Source organism: Carcharodon carcharias, chromosome 3 (genome assembly GCF_017639515.1).
Source record: "Carcharodon carcharias isolate sCarCar2 chromosome 3, sCarCar2.pri, whole genome shotgun sequence".
Taxonomy (NCBI): Eukaryota; Metazoa; Chordata; class Chondrichthyes; order Lamniformes; family Lamnidae; genus Carcharodon; species Carcharodon carcharias.
In genome coordinates, this window is record NC_054469.1 from 84,340,734 (window position 1) to 84,358,480 (window position 17,747).

At 39.5% G+C, this 17,747-nt stretch overlaps 1 protein-coding gene across 2 annotated transcripts in view; it reads right to left on the reverse strand.

The window, feature by feature from the left end:
* lancl2 (LanC lantibiotic synthetase component C-like 2 (bacterial)) overlaps positions 1-11,712 on the reverse strand; it is a 76,827-nt gene extending 65,115 nt beyond the window's left edge. Inside the window, exon 1 of one of the 2 annotated variants that reach the window (XM_041184978.1) lies at positions 11,415-11,712. In XM_041184978.1, coding sequence (XP_041040912.1) covers positions 11,415-11,585 — 171 coding nt within the window. In that variant the 5' untranslated portion in view covers positions 11,586-11,712. Of the gene's footprint in view, positions 1-11,238; positions 11,318-11,414 lie in introns of those variants that run through there. The other variant, XM_041184980.1, reaches the window with a different exon arrangement.
* Positions 11,713-17,747: the final 6,035 nt, after the last annotated feature.

A 17,747-nucleotide genomic window follows, 5' to 3' on the forward strand; every position in this document is an offset into this window, starting at 1 on the left:
ATGGGTTAGGGTTCAGAATTTTAAAATTAAATTTAAATTTAAAGAGGAAACAGCTTACCTGCTTAATAGAATTGGGAATGCAACTGTAGCAAGTTCTGGAAAGATTTCCGAATGATAAATTGTATGTGGGGGAAAATTGTACTTTATCCAATCAGAAAATCAATATTGGACTTTAAGGCATAGTTTTTACAAAAAAATTATTAGTTGTGGCACAATATCATGTTTGTAAATTCACCCTTGCTGTGCAGTAATATATTATAAAGGAGAAAGTGGCAGTCCTCGGAGTTATATTCTATAATAACGGACAGATAGCAATACATTCAGGGAGTTGTAGTACCCTGGTGAATCATGCAGTTGCAGGGTGTATTCTTTGAGTCTCTAATTGAACAAGCCTCTTCACTCAGGAAAGGGCAAGTTTCTTGAAAGGCATTTTTAGCATATAACTGCCAATTTGTAGTTTATTTTAAATAAATATACAATTTAGAAGATAACACATTTTTTAATTAGGGATTCATCTGGGTTAGAAATCATTGGGTCAAAAAGCAGTGATGCATAACTGATTGAAATTGCAACATTTCAAAGCATTGCTTTTCAGTGGAGTTTTTGATCTTTATTTCAGCAAATCAATATACATAAGTTATTTATTTCAGCTGAGGAGACCATGATGTTTTTACGAAAGGCAGGTTTAATATATGAGGCTTTTGTAAATGTTCCCAATTTTTCCCTCCCTCAGGAGAATTATGATGGGGGACAGGTAGCTGAGCAGAAGAGAAAGGGCAAGGAATTTTCATTTTTCTATCACTCATTACTACCCTCTCCACAAAGTTTCTTGCTAGCCTCAGGAAGTATCTAGTACAGTGCTGGCCAGTGTTAACTAGCCTTAAGTGTGGTTGTGCAGCACCATTTTAGCCATATACATGGATTTTAGTAGAAGATACCATACATATTTTATGCAATCCAGGAAAATGCATTGCACATGTCTAAATTTACATGTATCAATCAGTAACCAAGGAGGTAAAGCAATCAATGATCAAACAAAAAAACAAGCACACTGCTTTTTGTCTTAAATAATAACAGAAAAATCCTAAAAATACTCAGCAGGTCAAGCAACATCTGTGGAGACAAAATTAGAGTAAATGTTCCAGGTATATGACCTTTGATCAGAACTGCTTTTGTCTTACCAGTATACCAACAAAAAAAATTAAAATGCATGGTATGTACCATGCAAATATGAGCACTGAAATCATATGGCCAATAACTATCTGTTTCTCATTTTTTATATACTCAAATGCAATGAGTCACATGTAGATTTTGAATAGTGGTTAATGTAGTGGACAACAGTAATCTAGTAGCTGGCCATATCCTATTGCTGTGTGGCACACCGTATTAGCACGTAACCGTACAGGTACTAACAAACCTCTGAAGTGCTTGCTAGCAATTCTGGCCACCGCACTTTAGCTAGGATATACCAGCCTTGAACGTGCAGTGTAGATTAACTACAATGATAGCTCTAATCCAAGGGTTACACCATGAGGAGGGATTACACGAAAGTTGTATTCCCTGGAATTTAGACAGTTAAGTGGTGATTTGATTGAAGTTTTCAAGATATCAAGAAGAATATTTAGCGTAGATAAGAGAGAAACTATTTCTGCTAGTTAGGGAGTCTAGGATATGGGAGCATAATCTAAAATTTGGAGCCAGACCCTCCGGGAATGAAATTAAGAAACAAGTGTGGCAGAAGTTTGGAACTCTTTCTTGCAAACTCAGTTAGATCAATTGTTAATTTCAAATTGCAACAGGCAGCAAATATTCAACCAAGCTGGATATTCATCTCTGATTTTAGGTTTTTTTTAAAGTAACTGTCACACAATGAGAGGTTGGAATTAGATTTTTTTTTATTCAATTAAGCTTTAAGCTATCCAATAACATTTGCATTACAGCCGGTTGAATAATGAGAAACTTTAAGAATTGAGAATACTTGATTGCAAAGAAAAACTAGTCCATTAGGAAGAACCAAACACAAGTCTAAGGCACCAATAAAATGTGTTATTCTTTGCAAGTTTTTGAAGAGGAGCCTGAAGAACATATATTTTAAACAAAAATTTTGTTTGTACTGGAACAAGCCCTGTGAATATGCACCAAGTTACAATATGCCCAGGCTGTTTACTTTGGTGCAAATGGTTTGTATCCCAGAATCTGTTATCATTTCAGTTAGATTACACAACTTAACTTCAACTCATACTGTGACTGGGTATTGAAATTTTGTATACACTGACTGGGTATTGAAATTTTGAACATTTAGTTAGAAAGATGAATTCTATTATTCTAAGTGGGTCCTCCAACGTTTGCTAACAGTTATTAGATCTTGAATGCATCTCATATTACAAATGTTTTTTAATATCCTGGGGTTATCGGTGCTGCAGACTTTTTCTCATTTGCATTGTGGGGTAGGTTTTATTGTACCTGCTAGCAATACTAAAAGAAAACTGCGGTCATTATTTTACTTCCCAGCTGCTGGGTCTTCTCTGATGACAGGGTAGAATGTCTCTAGAGGCCAGCACTTTGAAAATTGCATTGATGGCGTTTAGAGGTAGACTAAGTGCTCAGCGGGTGATCTGAAATAGCAACAGCCACTTACATTTGCTGCCACCTGGAGAAAAGCAGATCAACATCAAGATCTGAAATGGTTCACCATTCTTTAATAACACCACCTCATTTACATTACAGCATTAACATGGGCAAATGCGTTAACATAAAATGGGACACCTGTTCATTTTCATTTGCAAATGTTCATGATTTTACAAGATAATTAGGAATGAGGAAACTCATTCATGATTTCAGAATGATGCTGCATTTAGTTGGTCCCTAAATAATTCCAGGGATTTTGCCTCTGGAGTCCTTGCCACATATTTATCAATGTGTGAAGAAGAACTTCTTGTTATAAATCCCATGTTTGTCTTTGTTTTAGTTTGCTATTCTAATGAGTGCACACATATTTAATCCATTCTTATCCACATTTAAAATCCATGCATTGAGGCTGTATTGTTTTGTGATACCAGGCATAGCATAACAATAAACTACAGAGTGTTTATATTCATGGATGATATCTGAATTGCCCTACTGTATTTCACTCCTTTCTACCAATATTTTTCTTTGCCCTTTTTAAGACTGAGGGTGTGTAATTATAGTTTTGGGAAATGTTGGACTGTAGCTTTAAGAATAATCTGGTGCTGTAAGATCACATGATCTGTGTAAACCAATGTGTTAGCAGCACAGGGAACCCCTAAAGGGAAAGTACTTCTTTAGCTATGGTGTTTGATGCACACGTGTAGTTGCTGCTGTCTTGTAAATAAAGTTAAATGTTTCCACTAATAAAAGTTATCTGAAGATCAACTCTATAACTGCATGCATCAATGTGTGTTGGTAACTGGGCCATTCTGACATGTACAGTGTTATATTGCTTTGCATTATTGTGGAAAATTTTTTTAGGGAAAATTATATTCCTTCTCTATGCAGACAATTTGCTTATTTATCATATTGCTACATTTGGATAAAAATTGGTTCAAGCCAGTGAGCTTTTTAAAAAATCACTTGTAATTATGTAGTGCCTTTCACAATCTCAGAACATCCCTAACATCCTCGCAACCAATTAATTACTTCTGAAGTACTGTCACTGTTATAATGCAGGGAACCACAGTCAATTTGCACACAAGATCCCACAAACAGAAACTAAATTAATTAACAGATAATGTTTTAGTGCTGGTGTTTGAGGGAATGAATGTTGGCTAGAATAATGGGAGAACTTAACTAGTGTTCTTCCAAAAACCCAAAGGAAGCTTTGATATCCACCCCAAGGGGCAATGTAGTTTTAGATTAAATGGTCACCTAAAATATTGCATTTCCAACACTGCAGTGCTCCGGAACTACTAGACAGCGTCAGCTGAGATTCTGTGCTTCCTGGATTAGGGTATGAACCCATGACTCAGATGCAAACACTGGCACTGAGTCCTGGGTTACTGGTTGCTATGATGGGTACACTTTATCACCTCAAATTTTCAAAGGGGTAGATTTCTCCCCCTATGTAAATTGTTAGATGTTTGCCCACGGTTTAGGGAACATTAGTGTCAAATTTTCATGACTAATACTACATTTATCGAAACGCTAGGAAAAAATGGTGACAATGTGTAAATACTAATTTGCCTACAATGACAATTAAGTTCTAATAAATCCGACTGCCAATATTACGAACTGGCTCATCTGGTTTACTTGGTTGTAGATTCAAGTGAAAAGTGTCACATAATCTTGGGCTGCTCTGTTGTAATTGTCACTGAAAAAACATCCTGTTGGTCCTTTTGAGAGATCATGAGCGGGCTAGAAGTTGTGAAGATACCACTGGAGTCCAATGTTGATCCTTGGTGGTGCACAGGTCTGTATTGTTCCTTGAGGTAATGCTTTGTTCCATGCCCAAATAGTCTCGTTTCATTTTTAGAACATAAGAGCCAATTTTTGATTTAAACATTGTCTCAAGTATGCAGAGGAAGAGGTCAGCATGCATGCCATCACAAGGAAATTAATACTGAATCAATGTCAAGGACTCACCCAAAATAATGTAGTGATAGTAGTGAAAACAATAACGATACTAAAGAATGACAAATCCCAAGACCAGAAGGTTTCCATCCTAGAGATTAAAACAAGTGGCTGAAAATATTATAAATGCCCTAAGTATAATTGTCCAAGTTTTCTTGATTAGGGAACCATTCTTTTAGATTGGAAAATTGCACATCACTCTGCTATTTAAAAAAGGTGAGGGGGAAACCAGAGAATTAGACCTGTTAGCTTAACATCTGTTGTCTGGAAATTACTAGAGTCCATAATTAATAACACAGTAACTGAACATCTTAAATTTTCAACTGATCAGAGAGTACCAGCATGGATTTGCAAAGGGTTGGTCATGCCTGACAAATCTGACTAAATTTTTTGAAGAGGTGACTAAAGAAGTGGACAGTGGAATGTCAATGGATGTTAGTTATATGGATTTTCAGAAGGCATTTGATAAGATCCTTCATAACAGATTGCAAGCTAAAAATCAAAGCCAATGGCATTGAAGACAAATTATTGACTAGGTGAGGAAACTGTCCCTACTCTCCATCTACTGCAGCTCAGCCAATGGACTGCTCTGGGAAGGCAGCACGTGACTAGTAGTATCCTGTAAGTACCTATAACGGAGCTTCAACTACTTGCTTTGTAGATGATGGGATAGAAAATCACCTGTCCAAATTTGCTGAAGGCACAAAAATAGGTGGTACTGTAAATTGAAATGTAACATTACCAAGAGATATGATAGATTAATGAGCAAAATTGCAGCAAATCTGAGGTCATCCACGTTGGACCTAAAAAGAATGGAACGAGTACTTCCTAAATGGTCAAACACAAGAAACAGTGGCAGGCCAAAGAGTCTTGGGGCATCCAGGTACATAGATCATTAAAATGTCATAAATAAAACTGAGGTTGATAATCCCTTTGGTTAACAAAAATCTTAGGGAAAGGGACAAAGACAGAAATATCGAATCATGGTGCAGATCAGCTATGACCTCACTGACTGGCAGAATACAATCAAGGGGCTAAATGACACACTCCTGTTCTCAATAAAATTTTAGTTTGAAAGCTTGATGTGCAAACCATTCTGTCATTTTACGGTGTAGATGTTGGGCTGTCAGCGAGGGAAGACAAGCAAGCTACTTTAAAAAAAATAGCTGAGGCATATAAGTATTTTATTTGGAAATTGTGCTCATCACATAACTGATGTCAGCAACAGTTTATCATATTTACTGTTCCCACAAAACAATGCATCAAACTCTCTGTGGTGAGCTGTGGGAAACAAAACACTGGCTTTGTATCCACATAAACCTCAGCTGAAACAATAGAAAATTGCTTTGGCTTACAAAAGGGTTATCTGAAAAAATTCAAAAGCTGTTGGGTTCAGGACAAAGGAACTGTCTAAAAGGTAGAAATTTACTGAGGGTTAATGTCAGCATGAATACATAGGACAACTCAAGGGTTAAATTTCAAATTACCACTACTTCTTAATTATATCAATGCCTTAGATTATAAAATACAATGCAAGTTCGTTAAATTTTCAAGCAATAGTGGAGTTGAATGGCTACAAGATGAGCTTAAAAAAACAGCTCAAGAGCTGTTTAGTCCTGGACTGAAAAAATTCCAACACTGGAGGCAGTGCAGAGGACAGCCAAATGGCTGATCCTTAGTTTCACAAGTCTGATTTATCAGGAAAGACTCAAGAGCCTTTAGCTTTTCAGCCTGGAACAGAAGGGGATAGAGATGTGATCTTATAAAGCCGAACAAAATAATAAATAGCAAGGTAAAGATTAATCCAAAATGCCACTTTAAATTTAAAAGTGGAACTAGGGCAGAGATAGAGGTTCAGGCTGGTAAAAGGTTATTTAAAGACTAATAGAGGAAGTTCATGAAAGGGCTGATCAATATTTGTCCTGGAATTGCCTTCCTAACAGTACTGTGGATGTTCCTACAACACATGTACTGCAGCAGTTTAGGAAGGCAGCTCACCACTACCTTCTCAAGAGCAATTAAGGATGGGCAATAAATGCCAGCCTAGACATTGGCATCCACATACCTTGAACGAATATTAAAAAAAGCCTTTCCAAAGACAGAGTGACAGGGCGAAAGACTTCAAAATTGTTTAAGAAACATGATGGGAAGGGGGTCTACAATTTTTCTGGATTGATGAATTTGGATGTACCAAAATTACCTTCCTCATCTGTAAATATTCTTGTGATCTTTGATCTGAGCTAAGAAATTACCCCCTTCTTTCTCTCCCTCTTCCCTAAATGTCATCTTCACAGATTAAATAAATATGATTTATTTAAAAAAATATGCAAGATGCCTCCTTTAACAACATTAATATAGCACCTTTTATGTAATTAAATGTTTCAAGATGTTTGAACGTTATAAAGCAACATTTGATGCCAAGCCAATATTAGGGCAGATGGCCATGGGCTCAATCAAATAGGTAGGTTTTAAGAAAACCTTAAAGGGAGAAAGAGACGTAGAGAGATGGAATGTTTTCGGGAGGAAATGCCAAAGCTTAGGGCCTGGGTAGCTGAAGATATGACTACCAAATAAATTAAAATCAAAAAGATGCCCAAGAGATCCGAATTAGATTAGTGAATTATCTCGAAGGTTTGAGAGGCTGGGGGAGATCATGGCGGTGGGTGGGTGGGGGGAGCAAGGACATGTAGGGATTTGAAGATGAGGATGAAAATTTAACAATCAAGGTGTTGCTTGAGCAGAAGCTAATGTAGGTCAGCAAGGGCAGGTGTGATAGGTGAACGTGACTTGATGAGCAAGGACATGGCCAGTACATCTCAGATGATCTCAAGTTTACAGAGGGTAGAATGTTTGAGGCCAGCCAGGAGTGTGTTGGAATAGTCAAGTCTAGATATAACAAAGGCATGAATGAGGGTTTCAGCCGCAGATGAGGTCAGGCAGGTGTGAAGTCAGACGATGTTATGGAGTTGAAAATAGGTGGTATTGGGACAAACGTGTTCAGAAGCTCATTTCGGAGGCAAATATGACACCAAGGTCGCGAGCTTTCTGGTTTAGTCTCAGACAGTTGCCAGGGAAATAGATGGATTTGGTAGCTAAGGAACAGAGGATCAAAGATAATGGCTTCAGTCTTCCCGACGTCTAACTGGAGGGATTTGCTGCTCATGTAGTACTGTATGCTGGATGAGCAGTCTGATAATTTAGCAACAGTGGAGGAGTCAAGAGAAGCGGTGATAAGGCAGAAATGCATTTCATCAATGTCCCATACGTCTTTTTCACCACCCCACTAACATGCCCCTCTGCCTTCAGAGATCTATGGACACACACGCCAAGGTCCCTTTGTTCCTCAGAACTTCCTAGTGTCATGCTGTTCATTGAATACTTCCTTATCAAATTACTCCTTCCAAAGTCTATCACCTCTCACTTTTCAGGATTAAATTCCATCTGCCACTTATCTGCCCATTTGACCATCCCGTCTATATCTTCCTGTAGCCCAAGACACTCAAACTCACTGTTAACCACCCGGCCAATCTTTGTGTCATCCGCAAACTTACTAATCCTACCCTCCACATAGTCATCCATGTCGTTTATATAAATGACAAATAATAGGGGACCCAGCACGGATCCCTGTGGTACGCCACTTGACACTGGCTTCCAGTCACTAAAGCATCCTTCTGTCATCACCCTCTGTCTCCTACAACTAAGCCAATTTTGAATCCACCTTATCAAATTACCCTGTATCCCATGTGCATCTGCCTTCTTTATAAGTCTCCCATGTGGGACCTTGTCAAAGGCTTTGCTGAAATCCATATAAACAACATCAACTGCACTACCCTCATCTACACACCTGGTCACCTCCTCAAAAAATTCAATCAAATTTGTTAGGCATGACCTCCCTCTGACAAAGCCATGCTGACTATCCCTGATGAAACCTTGCCTCTCCAAGTGGAGATAGATTCTCTTCTTCAGAATTTTCTCCAATAGTTTCCCTAACACTGACGTGACTCACTGGTTTGTAGTTCCTGGCTTATCTATACAACCCTTCTTAAATAGCGGAACCACATTAGCTGTTCTCCAGTCCTCTGACACCTTCCCCGTGGCCAGAGAGGAATTAAAAATTTGAGTCAGAGCCCCTGCGTCTCCTCCCTCAGCAGTCTGGGACACAAATCATCCAGACCTGGAGATCTGTCCACTTTTAAGCCTGCCAACACATCCAACACCTTGTCACTCCCTATATCGATTTGCTTAAGAACCTCGCAGTCTCTCTCCCTGAGTTCGAAACCTTCATCCTCATTCTCTTGGGTGAAGACAGATGTGAAGTATTCATTCAACACTCTTGCGATGTCCTCTGGCTCCACCCTTGGATTTCCCCTTGGTCCCTTATGGGCCCTACTCTTTCCCTGGTTATCCTCTTCCCATTGATATACTTATAGAATATCCTGGGATTTTCCCTACTTTTACCAGCCAGAGCTTTTTCATATCCCCTCTTTGTTCTCCTAATTGATTTCTTAAGCTCCACCCTGCACTTTCTGTACTCCACTAATGCCTCTGCTGATTTGTTTCCCTTGTACCTGCTAAAAGCCTGTCTTTTCCTTCTCATCGTATCCTGAATATCCCTGGTCATCCTTGGTTCTCTGGGCTTGTTACTCCTTACTATCACCCTAGAGGGAACATGTTGAGCCTGTATCCTCCCCATTTCTTTTTTGAATGCCTCCCACTGCTCCTCTGTAGATTTCCCCACAAGTCACTGTTCCCAGTCTACATTGGCCAGATCCTGTCTTATTTTACGAAAATCCACTCTCCCTCAATTTCTTTGTCTATAACAAACTTAAACTGTACCATGCTGTGGTTGCTATCACTAAAATGCTCTCCCACCAACAGCTCAGCCATCTGTCCGGCTTCATTCCCCAGAATTAGCAGTCTCATCCAGCACTGTGCCGTCCATTGTTGGGTCCTCTACACAGTGACCTAAAAAGTTCTCCTGTACACATTTCAAGAAATCAACTCCATCCAAGCCCTTAACACTATGACTATCCCAATTAATGTTGGGAAAGTTGAGATCACCTAATATAATTACCCTATTGTTATTGTTTTTACACACCTCCGCAAACTGTGCACATATTTGCTCCTCAATTTCCCGCTGACTAATCATGTGATCAAGTTGCCTGGGAGGTAAGCAATGGAAACAAGGTCAACCAGAAGTTAATTATGGGGGCGAATAGGTTCCTGGGTGTGGTTTTGTTATGCAAGCAGTTTGCATTTAGTTAGTTTTGAGCAAGCTGAATGCAGAGTACATCTTTTACAGTGGAATTCAGTGGAAATTGTGTTTGTGCATTTTTTAAAAAAAACCTTGTTAGCTGAAGGACTTTACCAACTGTGAGGACTTTACCAACTGAGAGTTGAACTTTTGGGATAGCCAAGCGGGGGTTGAAAGAGAAAGAGAATTTTAGATGCAAGACTCCAGAGTTAAAGAATATTAGAACCAGGAGAGTTCTAACCAGGGGCCACTAAGCTCAAGGTGCTATCTATGCCTCGGCTGAACAAGGAGTCTACAACCATGGGATGGCTGGAGGGAAAAATCTTAACAGAAATAAGCAGAAGGCCTGAGAAATTTCAACTCTTACATGAATCTTTGAAATGGTATTCAGACAAAGTGGTTAATCTTCCAATTTCTGATGAGTACCTGACTTAAGTAATTGGGAGTGTAAGTCAAACATGTTGAAGGAAAGTTGAGTAAAGTAGTTTACAGTATATGCAACTGTGTTCATCACACTTTTAATACCTTTAGAGAGTGTAATTATTAGTATTCATGTTCCTTTGATTGTTGTGTAGTAAAATATTTTTAATTTCAAATTGTGAACCTTGTGGCTTCATTCTTTTAGTAAATACCTGGGATTTTAGATTTCTCAAAAATAAAAAAGTTACTGGTCTCAGAGATCATAACACTGAAAATGTGAAAACTAATGCTGTGATTTTGGGTGTCACAGCATGTATATGAGAAATAGCGGGGGGTGGGGGACAAGGATAGATCTTGGCAGACATCAGGAGTAATGATGCAGGAGCAGGAAGAGAAATCATTGCAAGTGATATTCCGGTTACGATTAGATACATGAGAATGGAACCAAGTGGGAGCAGTCTCACCCAGCTGCATGACAGTGGCGGTGTTGGAGGTTGGAGGAGGATGGTGTGGTCAACAGTGTCAAAGGCTGCAGACAGGTCCATCAGCAGGATGGACAGTTTTACCTTGGTCACAGTCATAAGATTTAATTTATGACTTTGATAAGAGACGTTTCAGTGCTGTGACTTTAACTAGACAAACTTAAAATTGGTATCTACATTTATTTTCCATTTTAGTGCAGACATCCCATTGCAGCCCTGAGTTCAAGAAGACGACCAGAAAACCCCAGTACATTCCACGATTCGCATCAACGGTACCTCCCGGGTTATAATGTTCTGGGTTGCAATAACTTTATGTTTCCGGTAATATTGTCAGTCGCCAGTTTCAGCGGCCGATTTAAAAGAAATACAGACAAGACGAGCCCCTTGTCCTTCCCCCTTCAATCTCTAAGAGGAAGGTAGGCGGGTGAAGCCCCGAGTTTTGGGGGCAGGATAGTGGGGGGGTGGTATAGGTAAACATCGGCCATACTCACGAACCCAAACTGACGGGCTCCTGAGCGTCGATGGCGATTTATTTTCTTCCATGTCAGTTGCTTTCCAGTCACAGGGGAGACAGTTCCTCCCGGTCACTCCCCTCCCATCCCCCTCCCCCCGGCAGAACCTCCCGCTGTCCCATCATTAATGGTTTTTTGTTGTGGTTGTGCCTCCATTACCTTGCCCTGCGGGTCGAAGCAGTCTGCCGCCTCCTCCTGCTGCTCGGCCCCGGCGGCGGTGCTGCTGCTGCTGGCGGCGCCGTTGCCTCTGCTGTCCGGGTACGGGTTGCAGAAGCAGCGCTCCTCCATCTCCAGCTCCGATTTCAACCGCTTCGACATGGTCTCTCCCATCACACCCCGGGGCTACGGGGCCCCGAGCGGCACAAAAAGCCGCAGCGGCTCGCGAGCGGACTTGGCGCTCTCCCTCCCCGGGGGCCGGCAGCACCGAAAGCGCGAGGCGCCCGGGACACAGTCCCCGCCCCCCCCCCCCCTCACTGCCAGTGGAAGGAAAAAGAGGCGATCCTGCAGCGGTGCGCCGTCTGCTCTCACTACACAACACCAAACCAGCAGCCACTCCCTCTCCTTTTTAATTTGTTACTGTCACACCATTCATAAACCCTCACTAAGTATCAGACTCCATACACACAGACAAGCCAGGTTGCAAATAGTCCAGACCATCACCTCACATCAATTAATCTGCAAGTCAATAATCCCTAACCTTTTAATCAGCACCCCCAAGTTCACTTGAGGAAATTTATTTATTCCCTCACGGCTTTAATCAAAACGCGCTGGCCACCAGCAAATTAATTCAGCCCTCGCTATCGCACTGCAACGTAGTATGCCCTTCAAATGTGTGTCGATGAGCTATTTTACATTAAAAGAATACAGATACTGTACGTTTATTATGTTTCTTTATTATTAAATACAATGCAACATACATAAGTCACCATGGCTTTCCACAGCTTTTAAATGACTATATTAAGTTTATTTTTCTCAACATATACTGTAGCATTTTTCTCTCAGTAAGCAATTTAGCAGAACCCATTTCGATAAAGCTTTTTTGGTCATCAAAATGACCTGCATGAAATGACGTACATTATTCTGCTACATGGTTTTACGAAAAGCTGGAAGATATATATATATATGTATTTTAAAATGCTGCTTTCTTCAAAGCAGGTTTGTATTAAAATCTGTTCTTTCTAATGATGACAGAACACAACAGTCTACTTTCTAGCCCAAGTATTGTCTCTGCCGTCGTATTGACTTGTGCAAACAAACCCTTTCATTTCTATTTAATCTCACAACAAGCACCCTGTAGCTCACTTCGCAATAACAGATCGGTCCGTTTTAGAAAACTAATCGAGGTTTTAGATATTCAGAATGAGATATCCACAAATTACTTTGAAATCTTGTTTTACTGTTGTAATACAGGCGAATAAGAGAAGGGGGTTGGGTAGCTTTTCAGAACCATCAAGCTGTATGAACACAGGCATTGCTAGACTGCTGGACCACAACTCACCTGAACAGATGGTGCTTTTCTTATTTTCAATGCATTACTCTCAATTCTGGGTTAGAACAGTAAACGCATTTTCTTTCCAAATTAAATATTTTAGGTTGTTTTTTTTATTTCATCCAAATACAGTCATTTATTTTTATGTTTATTTCTCTAATTTCCTTTTTGATTTTCTTCCTTCCCCTTTTCTGAAGATGGTATTTATGGTAGTTTCAAGGGCAGCAGCAACACTCTGCTACTTCTCTTATGAATGAATGGGAATTGATAGGTTTTTGGACTGGTGGACCCATCACTACTGAACCCCAAACCACACTTGGCTGTGGCCCACATGTGCAGATTTTCAGCTGTGGTGGCTAGACACTTGGACAAATTTTCCCCACCATAGTAGCACCAAGGTTAACTGAAGTACCGTTCTATCCCATCTGAATAATTAACAGACTAGGCAATAAGCTAGGATTTTATGGTTTTTTAAAATATATTCTTTCACGGGACATGGGTGTCGCTGGTGAAGCTAGCATTTATTGTTCATTCCTAATTGCCCTTGAGAAGGTGCTGGTGAGCCACCTTCTTGAGCCACTGGAGTCCATGTGGTGTAGGTACACCCACAGTGCTGTTAGGAAGGAGACTCCAGGGTTTTGACCCAGTAACAGTGAAGGAACAACGATATATTTCCAAGTTAGGATGGTGTGTGGCTCAAAGGGGAACTTGTAGGTGGTGGTGTTCTGCTGCCCTTGTCCTAAGTGATAGAGATATATCTGTCATTTCATATAAGTAGTCCATTTAACAGTTTGGACTTTGGGATTACCAAATAATTTCAGCCTAAACTATTGCTTGCATTTTCTGCTTAATATTTAACTAGCTAGACTGTTTGCAGTAGAGTCAACAGCAGGGTTACTGGTACTTTTGTTATATAATTACATTGGCATTGAGCCAAGAACCACCATAGTAATATAAAATCAGAATTTGTAAATTCATTTTGATTCAGTCCCTAACACCAGTTAAAGGTACATTTAAATATTGGTTCAAAGTAATAATATGAATGAACGTAGGTTAACCCACTTACTGGCATCAGTCTGATCTATTCTTGGCCTTTAGACTTATACCACTAAATATATTTTCAATGTGCCCAACTGTTTGTATAAAGCCACTTGCATAGCACATGAATTAACTCAGTTCATTTCCAGAGAAAATTTCTTGTTGATAGGAAAGTTAAACCCTATATAAGCAGACGCTTTGAGGGAGACTCTGGTATGTAAGGGTATCATTTTAGTTCTAATTCCTCAAGCTGGAATAAATAGATATGAGTTGATTATGTGCTCTGTGCTCTACTGCTTCATGAAATTCACTCTGAGAAGGCCTTGATCTTATTTTCCTGAGCAACATGAACATTTTTGTCTATGCAACAGCCATTACTTATATTTATATATTGCTTTTAAATAATAAAACATCCCAAGCTGCTTCACAGGAACAATATAAAACAAAATATGACACATGAGCCATACAAGGAGATATTAGGTCAGATTACCAAAAACAAGGTCAGTTTTACCGAGTGTCTTAAAGGGAGAAAGCGAACTGGAATACAGAAGGAGTGTAGGGAGGCAATTCCAGAGCTGCCTCAACAACTGAAGACACAGCCATCAATGGTGGATTGGGAATGTGCGAGGGGCCAGGATTAGATGAGGGCAGATATCTCAGAAAGTTCTGGAGTTGGAGGAGCTTATGAAGTTAGGGAGGGGCAAGGTCATGGAGAGATTTGAAAACAAGGATGAAAATTTTAATATCAAGATGTTGCTTGACTGGGAGCCAATTCAGGTCAGCAAACACAGGGGTTATGGGAAAACAGGACTCGGTGCAAGTTAAGATATGGGCAGCAAGTTTTGCATGACCTCAACTTTACAGAGAATAGAATGTGGGAGAGCAGCCAGGAGTGCATTGGAATAGTTAAGTCTAGAGGTAACAAAAGCATGAATGAGGTTTCTTCAGCTGAGACAGGGCAAAATCAGGCAACGTTACAGAGGTGGAAATAGGTGATCTTTTTCATCGGATGAATACATAAATGGAAACTCATTTCAGGGTCAAATATGAGGCCAAGTTTGTAAACAGACTGGTTTAGTCTGATTGTTGCCAGGGGGAGGGATGCTATTATGGGGATGCAGGTGAAAGTAACTACCTGGAACTAAGATGTTGCAGATTTCTTTCCACAAGCTTAATGTCAACCATAAGTATTGCAAGCTACTGTTGAAAGACTAGGTGCTCTTATGGCTGATGATGAATCCTGCTGAAAGGTCATCATGAACCTGTAATGCTGACTCTTTCTCTCTCAACACTGACACTGAGCTTTTCTAGTATTTTCTATTTTTATTTCAGATTTCCAGCATCTGTAGTATTTTGCTTATGTCCTTATGCATGTTGTGATTGTTAATGCTTTGAATGTTATCTGTATACAGAATCAAATTGATGGAATGTTCTTGTTGAGTCTCAGGTTAACTATAGTAACATTGTTTACAGGTCAGCCATGACTTGATTGAATGGCTTACAGGCTCCTGTTGCTATGTTCCTCTGGCCATGGTTAGATGCTGCTTTCCTCATTATACCATGATTATTTTTATAAGTATTAAGAAGAGAAGAGGCATTAGAAAGGGAAGGGTATTAATTTATGCTCCTGACTATATTAACTACTTATTCTTTGAACTGAAGTGCAGCTAATTATCTAAATAATGGAATCACTTATTCCATATCTTCTATGATGTCTTACTATTGCTTCTCAAATTTCCAAGTAGATGCAACATCAAAATTTGAATTAATCTTGAAATGAACATAAGACACTCAGATAATGATACTGTCTGATTTCAGATCTGAAATTGGCCTGCACATAAATACAGACAAATCAAGACCTCAGCTAATAAACCGACAAAAAAACGAAAAAAATACATATTAAGGAGGTAAACATTCTGACGACATTCAAAAGAAAGCAATATTAGTTATCTGAATAAGTGATCAATGCATAATCAATGCTATAGCTTCTCCTGATACATAGAGGACAAACTATTCTTTTTATGTACTCAAGATGAGCTGCTGACCACAAGTGTGTGCCATTACTAAGGTCGTCTATTTCCAACTCCATAATATTGCTTGACTTTGCCTCTGTCTCAGCTCATCTGCTGCTGAAAGCCTCATTCATGCCTCCGTTATCTCTAGACTTGATCCAAAAGACTCCTGGCTAGTCTCCCACATTCTACCCTCTATAAACTTGAGGACATCCAAAACTCTGCTGCTCATGTCTTAACTTGCACCAAGTCCCATTCACTTATTACCCCTGTGCTCGCTGAACTACATTGGCTCCTGGTCAAGCAACGTCATGATTTTAAAATTCTTATCTTATCTTCAGATCCCTTCATTTCTTCCACCAACCCTACCTCTATAATTTCTTTTGCTAGAGGACAGCAGTTCTTCAAAGGGTTGTGGAGCTAGAGGACGTTAAAGGCCTCTAAAGCATCCCCCATTTTGATTACTCCACTATCAATAGTTGTGTCTTTAGTTGCCTAGGCCGAAGATCTGAAATACTTCCTAATGATGACAGCTCTCTAATGCTGACAGAACACCACCGTCCACTTTCTAGTGCAGGAACCCTACCATTGTATTGACTATGCAAAAAAACCCTTTCATTTCTATTTAACCTCACATCAAGCAACCTGTAGCTCACTTTGCAATGACAGATCGGTCCTACACCTACACTTCTCTGCCCCTCTTTCTCATGTGTCTTCTTTAACCCTACCTCTTTGACCATGCTTTTGGTCATCTGACCTAATATCTCCTTATGTGGCTCAGTGTCATCTTTTGTTTTATAATGAGGTGTCTTGGGATGTTTTAATACGTTATATAAGGCATTACACAAATATAAGTTGTTGTTTCGTTTTGTAGGTTCTAGTTCAGATACACCTCTCTTCTCTACTATGATTTTCCGAGACAGGGGAAGACTGCCCCACCTCTTTACTCAAGGTTGCCAACTCAAGCCTGTCACAACTTGTAAGCCAGTGTTTTATTAATGTTTACAAACCAAAGCCATCTTTCCATCTAGATCATCTGATTCTCTCCTTATCTTATTCTTTTCCATAACTTTGATGGGGACTTACTGTATAAGAATACAGCCATAAAACTAATCTTAATCTTTGTCTTATGCTATTCCTATTGTTTATTCTTATACCCTACTGCCAATTTTTTTGAATAACCTTGGTTCATTTTATGTAATTAAGAGACAAGGGATCTGCATCAGTATAACTTGGTACTGCCAGTTTTCCCATTCTCAAAATCATACCATCTAAAACTAATATAACTGCAAATTAAAGAGAAATTTAAACAATATCTTCAAAGCATGCTGTGGTTTGTAACTCATTTAAATACAGAGCAAAGCTTTGAGGGGGATTCTGATTGCACTGAAAATCCCTCTTTGCAGACTATGAAAGACCATAATTAATTTTCCCTGTCTGGGCGCTGATATCTGTGCACTATTCAGAGGAGGTTGTCAAAATAATTTTCAGTTTAATCAGGAATGAAGACTTCATTTTGTTGCCCTAGTAAGCACCATTCTCAGACTTAATACTGCTGATGCCCGAGGGCATAGTTTAAAGGCAATTTTTCCAGGTAATCCAGCTGGATTTGAAATCCACTACCAAGGTTTTGAACTCAGAGTAAGACCGCACCAATGTATTATATCATGGAGAAATACTGCTGTGTCATTGTTTGTTGCTCTAAGTTAACAGCTTCTGCTACAGACTGCTGCAGGAGAAAAATCACACACTTAGGTAGGTTTTAACTAGGCTTTGACAATCTCTAATAAAGAATTTTAGATTATCAAATGCCTTTGTCTGTTTCAAAGGAAGACACATGGTTTGACTGACATGATTGCTTCAACAATCTTTGACTCTGCCAACTGTACTATTGATTTAACAAATTTCAACAAATGTGCTTTGAAATCCTCTGACAATTTTAGTTGCATGCTC